Source organism: Camelina sativa, chromosome 14 (assembly GCF_000633955.1).
Source record: "Camelina sativa cultivar DH55 chromosome 14, Cs, whole genome shotgun sequence".
NCBI classification, from domain to species: Eukaryota; Viridiplantae; Streptophyta; class Magnoliopsida; order Brassicales; family Brassicaceae; genus Camelina; species Camelina sativa.
Genome location: NC_025698.1, coordinates 29,123,527 through 29,135,692, shown reverse-complemented (window position 1 = coordinate 29,135,692; position 12,166 = coordinate 29,123,527). Strand labels below are relative to the sequence as shown.

Genomic DNA, 12,166 nt, shown 5'->3' with positions numbered 1-12,166 from the left:
GATTGGGAATATCGTAATTCGAAGAAGGCGAGTTACGAATCTTGGGTACACGGATTTGCTCAGCTTGACATTAAAATTGATGTCCCGGCGGTGGTTAGAGAATTTAGTCAGGCTCTGTCTAATATGCGTCCGGTTATATCTTTGTTCATGTCGAAGTGAATGTTTTTTTGAAGATGATAAATTTGAGGCAATATCTTTGTTATGGGAATTGGAGAATTCATGTACAGTTAGTTTGATTTTCTTTTTTTCATTTGAGTATGAAACTTTGAAATGTCGAATACTTAAGATTTTTGATAGGATTTGAATTTGCAGCTCATTTAATTCTGGAATGGAATAAGAAGGGGAAGAGTGAAGAAGACGGAGAAGGGGATGAACCATTGTCATTTCAATTTTTATTTTGTTAGTTTTGATTATAAAACTCTCTACTTCAAAAGAAAGTTTGATATAATTGATTTCGTACCGGTTTAAGTGGTTTTTTATTGGTTTAGTTTGTAAACCGATTAAATCCAAATTTGTGGAGAAATAACAATAAAATTATTGATTCGGGGTGAAATAGGATTAGAACTATTGATTCGAGGAGACATAGAAAGAGGTTGAAGTTCTGGGTAGATCTAATACGATGTCATAGTTCTCGGGGGAAATAGAACGTCTATCCCGGTTTCAGAGACTTGCGGAAAGGTTTAAAAGAATTGATTTGGCCACCTATGTCACCAAAGTGGACTTATCTTTTCTGTCAAGGGTCCTGAGCGAACTCCAGAGTTAAGGGTGCTTGAGCTGGAGTAGTCTCAGGATGGGTGACCTTCCGGAAAGTGATTTTCGGATCTGTGCGAGTGAGGACAAAACACAGGGAAAGATCATGTGGTGATTTGTAGGGACGATAACAAGTATTTAAAACCTCCCGAACATAGCAAACCGGCCGTCAGATAGAGATGGACTCACGGGCCTAGTGAGTGGACGTGAGGCCCATTAAGGAAGGTGATCCTCTTTGTTGGAGGGGGAGAATTATAACATCCGCGAACCAAATTGGGGATTTTGGGAGTGGGTGTCGATCGACACCAAGAGGAGTGTCGATCGACACCATCAATTTTGGTTCGACCAGGTTGTTTTAAATTGTCGATTTGGGTCGGTTTGGCTTAAATAGAATCCCCAACCCGAGTATTTAATGGAAAGATCGACCTAGGGTCGTGAGTTGGGTTGTTGGTCACCGCTTTTAGAGAGGAAAAGAGAGAGGGGAGCAATTGAGAGTTTGGTGGATTTTGGGGGAGATCCTTGACTTGTTTGGAGAAAAGGAGAAGCTTCCTAAGGAGCTGGTTTTGTCGTTTAGGGTCTAAACTCTCTGCAAAAGAGGTGAGTGCATGACCATGGCTGATCTAAGTCTGAGATCTCTTTTGTTTTGCTTGTTCTATGTTGTTTGTGGTGTTTTCTTATTTGGGTTGGTTGTGTTATGGTTTCTATAGGTTCCTGAAGCTTTTTGGAGAGTTTGGGACGGATTGGAGATGGTTAGAATCAGAGATTTGATGATCGGCTTCGTGCGGAATGTGTCTACGGAGTCGGTGTCGATTGAAACCAGGTGGGTGTCGGCCGACACCAATTAGGAGTTAGTGTCGATCGACACCATTTTTCGACGCTTGTTTTCCTTGTTTGTTGTGTTGTTTGTTTTGGTTTGTTGTGTCGTTTGTGTTGCATAACATTGGAATCTCAGTTGCTTGTGTGTATAGCCCAGTAGATGGGAGGATTGTCTCCCTAATTATTTATGATATACTTACGCATCTCAATTGTTGTTTGTGGTGTGCAGGTATGTGGCGTGGAATCATGGTGATGAGGAGGAGGATGATCGAGGGTCTCGTTTGTGTTTTGTTGGTTATATAGTTTATGTTAGAACCTTGGATAGAGTTATGCTAGGTTTGTTGGATAGAATGGTTAGGAACGTTATTGTATTGATGATATGCTGGTTCTGTATTATTGGTATGTTTCTGCTGTGCATATTTGGTTGTTGTTGGTTTAATGGTGAATTATGGTTTGGTTGGTTTAGTTAAGTAGTATGGGATGTTTAATTATATGTTGCTATTAAAAAAACGGGTTGGGTTGTTTCATCGTGGCAACGTCGGAATCTCAGTAAAATATGTGCAGAAGAGAAACAATTTCGACTTTACGAGATGCGTGTATTCATTTGGAGTTTATCCTTTTTCTTAGACTTTTCATGGGTTTTTATTGGTTTGTAAGTTTTGGGTAATAATAAATTTAAAGTATGAGAAAAACAACGAATCGAGACAATTATGTGACGTGGCAAAGGAAAAAGTAATTTGTATTATCTATTATAATTTTATCGGTTAATAATTTTAATTGATGTTTTAGTATTAAGAATGAGGTGATCCTGTTTTTATAGTATTGACTTGAAAAAATAAAATCGTTAGTCAAAATCAAGTTCGTGCATTCTCCTTCGTCGATCGCTATATTTTTGACAAATGACAAGAAAAATAAAAACAGGCCTAACTTGTGCGATAGACACGTGGACACGTGTCGTCATGTATGCAGTTTTGTCCGTATGGAAAACGCTTTCCATGTTGTGTAACCCTTAAGATGCATTGAACAGTTTCCTTTTGTCTTCCTTTGCTTTCAACCTCGCCTTTTTCCCTTTAAACCAATCAATCCATTACATCTGTCCTGTCTTTGTTTTTTCTTTTAACAACATTTGGCAAATATACATTTCAAAGAAACGCGTCAACAAAAAACACGTGAAGATTTAAAAATATCTCTCTCCCCTTACTAAGTTCACATACAGTGCCGGTCCAACCAATTTTGCTGCCTAAAGCAAAAATATTTTTTTTTCCCATTAACAAACATTAGAAAAAAAAAGTTACAAAAACTGTTATACAAAAGTTCGAACTTTTAACAGAGAATAAAAGCATACCCAACCACTGTACCACCACAAGTTTTTGAAAATTGATACCCCTTATTAATATAATCTGCCGCTTAAAACATTTGCTTTACGGGCTTTAGGTCAGGGCCGGCACTATTCACATATATCGTCATAGTTAGTTAGTTACTGTTCAATCATTTCGCTACCATTTTTGTCTTCCTCTCGTTCTTAAATTTCAGGCCCCCTACGTACATATAGACGAATGAAATAAAATGGACGGTTCAATTTTGATTAATCGGACCAAAGAAAGTCAATATATTTTTGGCTTCGAATCTTTAGATGCATGCCTGATTACTAATGTTTACTACTACGAGTATTAAGTTTAAAAATATCCTTTTTAATGAAAATATTTTAAATTATATATAAAAGGTATATCCAAAATCACATTTTTTATTTTACATCATTCAAATTAATAAGTCATGTGCTACACTACATGTCACTCAAAACATCAAATTAGCAATTTTTGAAAAATTTGATTTTTTTTATATCCTAATATCAATCCATTATCCAAATCTTTTTTTTTATTGTAAAATTTAGTTCAAAAAATAGCGGACCAGAGTAATTTAATAGATGTTTTTTAGTTTTTTAAAAGAATAATAATAAAAAAAAATAGTACGAGGAAGAGCCAAATGAACTAACGTAGGTTCAATGAACTCTCTCAAGGGATTGCATAAATCACGACGATCTAACTGACACACGTGTCAGAACTCACAAAAGTGTTTTAGAGATAAACACAAAAGTGGGTCCCAGTTTCAGTACACACGTTAATTAACGGCGGTGGATTCACCTATACAACAATACTCTTATCATCATCCATGTATTGATATATATAGAGAAGCAGCTACACAAAGACCCAAACATTATTGTTAATAAATATCAAAGAAACACATAGACAGACGACGAAACCAAAAAACAAAATGGGTATGCAAGAAACCGACCCGTTAACCCAACTGAGTTTACCACCTGGTTTCCGGTTTTACCCGACCGACGAAGAGCTGATGGTTCAATATCTCTGTAAGAAAGCAGCCGGTTACGATTTCTCTCTTCAGCTCATCGCCGAGATCGATCTTTACAAATTCGATCCATGGGTTTTACCAAGTAAGTTATACGATTTCAACCCTTCTTCTTCAATGTTTATTATATATTTTCTTATCAGAGACTCATAATTTTCTTGGTGTGTATGTTTTATTGTTTTGTCAATTTTATAGATAAGGCACTGTTTGGAGAAAAAGAATGGTATTTTTTTAGTCCGAGGGATAGAAAATATCCAAACGGGTCAAGACCAAATCGGGTTGCTGGATCGGGTTATTGGAAGGCTACGGGTACGGATAAAATAATATCGACGGAAGGACAAAGAGTTGGTATTAAAAAAGCTTTGGTGTTTTACATCGGAAAAGCTCCTAAAGGCACTAAAACCAATTGGATCATGCATGAGTATCGTCTCATTGAACCTTCTCGTAAAAACGGAAGCTCCAAGGTAAATACAAAGAAAATGTAAAAATTAATACTATAGCTTATATATTTTTTTTGTAACGTATAATTAAATTTTGTTGTTATGTTTTTGTGCAGTTGGATGATTGGGTTCTATGTCGAATATACAAGAAGCAATCAAGTGCGCAAAAACAAGTTTACGATAATGTAATGAATGGTGGTAGAGAATTAAGTAACAATGGTACTTCATCAACGACGTCGTCTTCTTCTCACTTTGAAGACGTTCTTGATTCGTTTCATCATGAGATCGACAACACAAACTTCCAGTTTTCTAACCAAAACCAGTTCTCCACGCTCAGACCGGACTTTACCGAAGAGAAAACCGGGTTCAACGGTCTAGCGGATACGCCGAGCTTCGACTGGGGTGGTTTTACTGGTAACGTTGAGCATAACTCCGTACCAGAACTCGGAATGAGTCATGTTGTTCCAAGTCTCGAGTACAATTGTGGCTACCTGAAGACGGAGGAGGAGGTCGAGAGCAGTCACGGGTTTAACAACTCGGTCGGGTTTGGGTATTCGGGGCAAGTTGGTGGGTTTGGGTTTATGTGATGATTGATGATTAATGCTGAGGCAATATAAATTAAGTCGTTTGTTTTTGTCCCGTGGCAAATATTATGTATTTGAATTTTCAATTCTTTTGGGTTTTAGAGGCAGACTCTCATAGATTTAGATGTAGATTCTTAATCTNTGTTCCAAGTCTCGAGTACAATTGTGGCTACCTGAAGACGGAGGAGGAGGTCGAGAGCAGTCTCGGGTTTAACAACTCGGTCGGGTTTGGGTATTCGGGGCAAGTTGGTGGGTTTGGGTTTATGTGATGATTGATGATTTAATGCTGAGGCAATATAAATTAAGTCGTTTGTTTTTGTCCCGTGGCAAATATTATGTATTTGAATTTTCAATTCTTTTGGGTTTTAGAGGCAGACTCTCATAGATTTAGATGTAGATTTGTAATCTTTCATGCCTAGAATTATTGACGTCTAGATTTGTTTAATGATCTTTCATCTTGGTATAAAATTTCTGAATTGGAATTCCATTACTGGATTTGAAAATGAAGCGATGGGTAGCTGGAAACTTAGGTGTATAAAGTGGGCTTGGCTTGTTTGACCAGCTTGACAACGAGATGATAGAGAGAAACAGTTTATACCGTACAAGTTTCAAACACATGTTTATTGCGGATCTACTATATGCATTTGCATTTTAGGGTGAACATGATAAAAATAAACTCTAGATGGTCCATAATAAGTGGATCACACAAAAAGATGAAAAAAAAAAGAAAAAGAAAGAAAGAAAGAAAAACAAATGTAGTTATTGCGCAACAATTTAAAGTGACGCGAACCATATATAATGAGCACACCAAATATTGAATGAGAATCATAATGATAAATGCAATGCACATGAAATTTGATTACTCTTTTCTCATCCTATGAATTATATTAATATGTGAAGTGACCTTAGTGAAGTGGCAAGAGGTAAATCTATTTGTAGAAGGTGGAAATTTGTAAAACCGGGACATTTGCAGTCCCGGTTCCTACGAATGTAGGAATTTGGCTAATAGACCGACCAGTTGTGGTTCAATGGTTGACAATAAAAAAAAAATATACTAGTATTTTCTAGCAGTTACCAAATATTGGCTCTCACATCGTCTTAATGATTAATAACCAAAACTTAGCTCATTCGTTTCTAATGTAATGTATCCTTTCATTGAATCACATTTATTCTATCATAATTTGAGCGTGAGAGAATTTTCGGAAAGACAATCCCATTTTTGTATTTTCTAAGACTTTCTTAACCATGTTAGTGTAATTTTGATAAAATTAAAACAAAAAAAACGACATTTGGGGATAATGATGACGACAACAGACCACTTCCAAGAAGACCTCTCAATCAAGGTGTACAAATTCGTGAGTTGGTGGATGACGAACCAATTGAAGAAGATATGGATCACGAAGCGGAACCAAGACAGAATGGACAAGTGGAGCAGAATGATGATGAACACGACTATGTCTTTGAGGAAATGGGAAATCCAAGTATGTGGGCACGTGAAATGGATAACAATGAGTTATTTAACCCTTGCCCAATCGTCTCTAACTCATGTGGGGATATCCCAGGTGCAGAAAGGATTCCCTCGGTGATTAGCAACCCCATTGCTAATGAAGGTGACTTTCCTCCTATGGAGTCGGAAGGAAGTGTTGCTGATCCACCTAACCGAAAACGAAAACATGTTGACTCAGATGAAGCAGGACCTAGCAAGGAGACATCTGACCATGGTAAGGATTCATGTTCTGATGACAGCTCCAATGGCACAACACAAGAGTGGGAGGCGCGGTGGGCCCTGAACCACCACTTCCCCCATGAGGACAACCTGTTGGAACTGTCAGGATTTTGGCATAGACCTGACGGTTCGACGCCTTAAGGAGATATCACGGAAGTATCTCCCGGACATCATTTGCCTTTCCGAAACAAAACAACAAGATGACTACATTCGAGACAAAGCTTGTGAATTAGGATTTCCCCGTTATGTAACAGTCCCTCCTTTAGGTCTAAGTGGTGGTTTAGTTGTTTTCTGGAAGTCGTCTTTAGATGTTTCAGTTCTTTTTCAATCCCCTAATCTTGTAGATTGCTTTGTTAAAAGTAATGGAAATGATTTCTATTTTTCCTTTGTCTATGGGCACCCAAATCCAAGTTATAGAAATGGCCTATGGGAACGAATAGAAAGAATTGGTATCCAAAGAAGGAATCTCCCTTGGCTAATAATGGGTGATTTTAATGAGTTACTTAGCAATAGTGAAAAGAAAGGGGGCCGAGTACGACCAGAGGCTAACTTCCAAGGTTTTAGAAATATGGTTCGACACTGTCACATGTTGTCTAGATAGAACATGTGCTGGAAAGCGAGGAAAACACTTTGTCACATGTTGTCTAGATAGAACAATGGCAACAAGAGAATGGCATGAACTCTTCCCTGCTTCTGAAACTTCATTTTTGGAGTTTGGAGAATCAGATCATCGACCGTTGATAACGCACATTTCAGACAAGAAAGAGGAGCGACAAGGTTGTTTCCGATATGATAGTCGTTTAGTGAAAAGAGAAGGTTTTAGAGAATCAGTTCTCTCAGGATGGTATGGAGCTCAAAATCAGAACAAAGCGACTATGGATTTGTCTGATAGGGTGACAAATTGTGGGAAACATATTTCAAGATGGAAACAACGGAACAGAACAAATGCAGAGGATACTATAACACATATAAGAGCTCAGTTGGATAAAACAGTCTTCTCAGGAACATCTACACCGGCTGAAAGACAACGTCTTAAAAGAGATCTTAATCAAGCTTACATTGATGAAAAAAATTTGGAAGCTCGAAAGCAGAAACACTTGGGCTCACGAAGGAGACAGGAACAAAAAAAAAAATTCACTCAATGGTCAAAAATAGACAGGCACGAAACAAAATCCTCTCAATCACAGACCAGAATGGAGTTTATCACCGAGGAGATAAGAAAATAGCATAAGTTGCGGTTAACTATTTTGGTGAGCTATTTCAGTCATCAATCCCATCCCAAAGTGATCAAGAAGAGGTTTTCAATGGTTTTGATAAAAGAGTAACGCCTCAAATAAATGCTGAGTTAACAAAGGATGTCACTCTCTTAGAAATCAAACAAGTAGTATTCAGTATTGGTAAACATCGAGCTCCTGGTCCGGATGGTTTTACAGGAATGTTTTATCATCAATTCTGGAACGACATACAGTCCACTATTGTACAAGAGGTTCAGAGGTTTTTCAATGAAAGCAAGATGGCACAATATCAAAACCATACCAATATTTGTCTTATTCCTAAAACAGATGCACTAACAACCATGAAAGAGTTTCGACCAATCGCTCTTTGCAATGTTAGCTATAAAACAATTTCCAAGATATTGGTGAACAGACTCAGGAAACATCTCTCCGACACCATTTCAGAGAACCAAGCAGCTTTCACTCCAGGTCGAATGATCACAGACAACAATATAATCGCACATGATGTTTTTCACGCACTAAAAGCAAGGAAACAACAATCCAAGTCCTATATGGCTCTCAAGACTGACATCATGAAAGCTTATGATCATCTAGAGTGGAGTTTCCTGGCAAAAACAATGCAGCATATGGGATTTAATGAGAAATGGATCGGATGGATAATGGAATGTGTTTCAACAGTCTGTTTCTCAGTTCTTATAAACGGTTCACCCAAAGGTCACATTACTCCAGAGAGAGGAATAAGACAGGGAGACCCTCTATCTCCTTATCTTTTTATACTCTGTGCAGAAGTTCTATCCCACCTGGTTCAACGAGCAGCAGCAGCAAGACAACTGTAAGGCATGAAAATAAGTGACCATGGTCCATCAATAACACATATTTTGTTTACTGATGACTCTATGTTCTTCATGTTGGCCAATGATAAATCCTGCAAATCGATGAAAGCAATTTTGAGCACCTATGAAGAGGTTTCAGGTCAAGCTGTCAACCTAAATAAGTCGGCAATAACCTTTGGCAAGCGAGTGAAACAAGAGGTCAAAACTCGAATGCGACGTATTTTGGGAATTCACAATGAATGAGGAGGTGGAAAATACCTAGGTCTACCAGAAGAAGTGGCAAATAAAAAAGCTGAAATGTTCAAGTATATCACTGATAAGGTCAAAAACAAGACCCAAGGTTGGAATAAAAGGTTTCTTTCAATAGGCGGTCGTGAGGTTCTTCTCAAGTCAGTTGTGATTGCCTTACATGTGTACTCGATGAATATTTTTAAGTTCCCAAAAGAGACATGTGAAGAAATCAATAGCCTACTGTCCAGTTTCTGGTGGGGTGATAGTGATACAAAAAAGAATATGCATTGGTTTTCATGGAATCGTATGGCAAGATCCAAATCAGAAAGTGGTATGGGATTCAGAGACATAGAGCATTTCAACTTGGCGTTGCTTGGAAAACAGGTCTGGCGTATCATGCAACACCCTTATTGTCTCATGGCTTGGATGTTAAAAGCAAGATATTTCAGTGACACCAACATCCTGAACGCTACAAAGAAACGCAGAGAATCTATTGTCTGGAAATCATTAATGCAAGGTAGAGATTTACTTAAACAAGGCATGCGATTTATCATCGGAGATAGTTCAACGATAAACGCTTGGATTGATCCATGGCTACCGCTACATCCGCCTAGACCTCCCAGAGCAAGAAGTCATCAGATATCAAACACTTTAGTCAAGGACTGGATTAACCCCAATTCATGTGAGTGAAATGTAGAACAAATAAGAGAGTTGGTTGCAGAAGAAGATGTGAATCATATCTTATCCCTCAAGCTTTGCAAGTATACACCACAAGATATATTGGGTTGGCACTATACTACAAGCAGATTGTACTCTGTTAAATCAGCTTATTGGTTGGCAAACCAACTTTATAATGATCCACAAGTTCGTCCTCCACCAGGTAATCCTGTTCTCAAATCCAAAGTCTGGAAACAGTTCACAGCTCCAAAAATCAAACATTTTCTGTGGAAAATATTATCGGGATCTATTGCAAGTGGAGAGACCTTAAGGAGAAGACATATCAACAATTAGTCTATTTGTCGAAGGTGTTGTCACACCGAAGAATCTACAAAGCACATACTATTTGACTGTTTTTTTGCTCAGATGGTTTGGAGAGCATCTGGTTTACCCACCAATATCATACTAGATGCAACAATTTCTCTAGAAGACAAAATGGAGGTAATCCTTTCAGACACCAATGGCCAAAGTAATTCACAATCACACCAACTTGCTTTGCGTATTTTATGGAGGCTATGGACAAGCAGGAACTATCTTCTCTTCCAACAAATATTTTTTTCTTGGCACTCAGTATTAGCCAAGGCTATAAACGATGCTCAAGAATGGTTACATGCACAAGAATATATACAGAGTCTCACCAATGGGCACACAATTCATCCCCCAGTAAGTGGTCCTATTTCTTCTCCATCAAATTGGCAGCAGCCACCTCCTGGATGGCTCACATGCAATTATGATGGTTCGTTCAACAATGATACTCGACAAACAAGATCAGGCTGGATAATACGCCGTTAGAGATTTTATTGATGCTGGACAGACGGTTGGCCAATTGACAGAATCATCATTAGATAGTGAGTTACAAGCTCTACTCATTGCAATGCAACACTGTTGGAGCAAAGGACACATAAAGATCATATTTGAAGGTGATTGCAAGCAAATTATGGATATCCTAGAGGGACAAGTGCTTAATTTCAAGAGTTTTAACTGGATCCGCAACATCAACTACTGGAATACACAGTTTGATAATGTGATTTTTAAATGGACGTCAAGAAACAACAACCGAGCAGCAGATCTATTAAACAAAACCTCCATTCCAAACAATTCATGTTATAATATGTATACCCATGTTCCTTATTTTCTCTTTCAAAAACTAAGATGTAACAGTTGATAATCATCGTAATAAAGAAGTCGTTAAAAAAAACAAAAAAAAAACCCATGTTAATGTAACATGAAACACACAAAAGTTGGAACATGGCCGAATCATTTCAGAAATCTAATGCAACTTTGGATTAGATAAATTCACTCTTATGTCTTCTTTGTTACTTTGTTTTTTTTTTTCCTTTCTTTCTGGCAAAGTCTCAAACACTATAAGCATTATCATGTAATCCCTAAACTTTTTTAATGATATTTACATATATAAAGAATTAGTTTGGTTTGCTTTCAAATGGTTGAATCACCTATCCTACGATGTTAATTATTTCTGAACAAATGTCATTTTCCTACGACGTATTCAATTATCTGGAATATTTTGGAAAATCCGACAAATAAAATAATATATATATATCCAATTTAATGTTATTTAAGTTAATTATCATGTTGACATGCATGACACAACACAATAAAATTGTATTTAAAAGTTCCATTAAAATTTGGATACTCGATTAGTAGAATGTAAAATTTCAATGGTAACTTGATTTAGTATGATACGGTAAGATTTGTTTTGAAGTCTTTTACATGACTTGTTTGATACATACGGTCTACGAACTTTGGATTTTAGGGTTGACAAGACAACGGCATAGGTGATATGTATTGATTGGCCCATGGGCCAAATGCCCAAAGCAGATCTCAGGTTAGGATATAGCAAAACTGGGTTTTAATTCCTATATGACCAAATCTATAAAACTAAAGTCTAAATGGACATTTTTCGTGGAAAATGTTCTTTTTTTCCAATTCTCCCAAATATTATTTGGTCATTTCTTTTTAGAATTGGAGCTCAACATTCTTTAAAATATTTTCATATATTTAACTAAAAGTTAAGAGTTATTAAATTCGAATAAAACAGATGCTTAAAACATATAAACGTGGATGTTTTTATACTACTAGAACTTTTGTCTACATGGTTAGTATATAAATTTTCGTGCAAATTATACACCTATTTTATTTAAGTACTACAGTATATATCTAAAGAAAGAATCATCAATGATGTAAAAATATTTTCCCAAAATTATCAGTTTAAATCAGGACACACACGAAAAGGGGGTTTCGCGTCAAATATACAATGACATATTTGACTTCAAAGCAAAAGCAATATCTTTAAAATCATAACAATGACATTTGTGATTAAAAATAAAAATACATTTAACCGAGACAACAATAATTTTTTAGTTTGTATGGTTTGTGGTATTTGCACATGCGTGATCCACGGGTGGTTCGAAAAGCTCACTTAATTATAGCTGACAAAGCACACACA

At 37.0% G+C, this 12,166-nt stretch overlaps 2 protein-coding genes across 3 annotated transcripts; both read left to right on the top strand.

Moving 5' to 3' along the window:
• Positions 3,749–5,447, top strand: LOC104742789 (NAC domain-containing protein 19). Of its 2 annotated transcripts, XM_019235321.1 has the most exons (4): positions 3,749–4,018; positions 4,129–4,397; positions 4,490–4,954; positions 5,173–5,447. In XM_019235321.1, the coding sequence occupies exons 1-4, from the start codon at positions 3,838–3,840 to the stop codon at positions 5,224–5,226; spliced, it is 969 nt and encodes a 322-aa protein (XP_019090866.1). In that variant the 5' UTR covers positions 3,749–3,837; the 3' UTR covers positions 5,227–5,447. The 2 variants fall into 2 exon arrangements, with proteins under 2 accessions (XP_019090866.1, XP_010462142.1); XM_010463840.1 differs by lacking the exon at positions 5,173–5,447 and having other exon boundaries at positions 4,490–5,058.
• LOC104744108 (uncharacterized mitochondrial protein AtMg00310-like) lies at positions 9,289–9,672 on the top strand. Its single transcript, XM_019235622.1, has one exon. It carries the CDS (start codon positions 9,289–9,291, stop codon positions 9,670–9,672), a length of 384 nt encoding a protein of 127 aa, XP_019091167.1.

Coding starts and splice junctions, on each gene's coding strand:
- LOC104744108 (XM_019235622.1), top strand. CDS start 9,289: ATGGCAAGATCCAAATCAGAAAGTGGTATGGGATTCAGAGACATAGAG.
- LOC104742789 (XM_019235321.1), top strand. CDS start 3,838: ATGGGTATGCAAGAAACCGACCCGTTAACCCAACTGAGTTTACCACCT. Junction 4,019..4,128: donor CGATCCATGGGTTTTACCAA/GTAAGTTATACG, acceptor TCAATTTTATAG/ATAAGGCACTGTTTGGAGAA. Junction 4,398..4,489: donor GTAAAAACGGAAGCTCCAAG/GTAAATACAAAG, acceptor GTTTTTGTGCAG/TTGGATGATTGGGTTCTATG.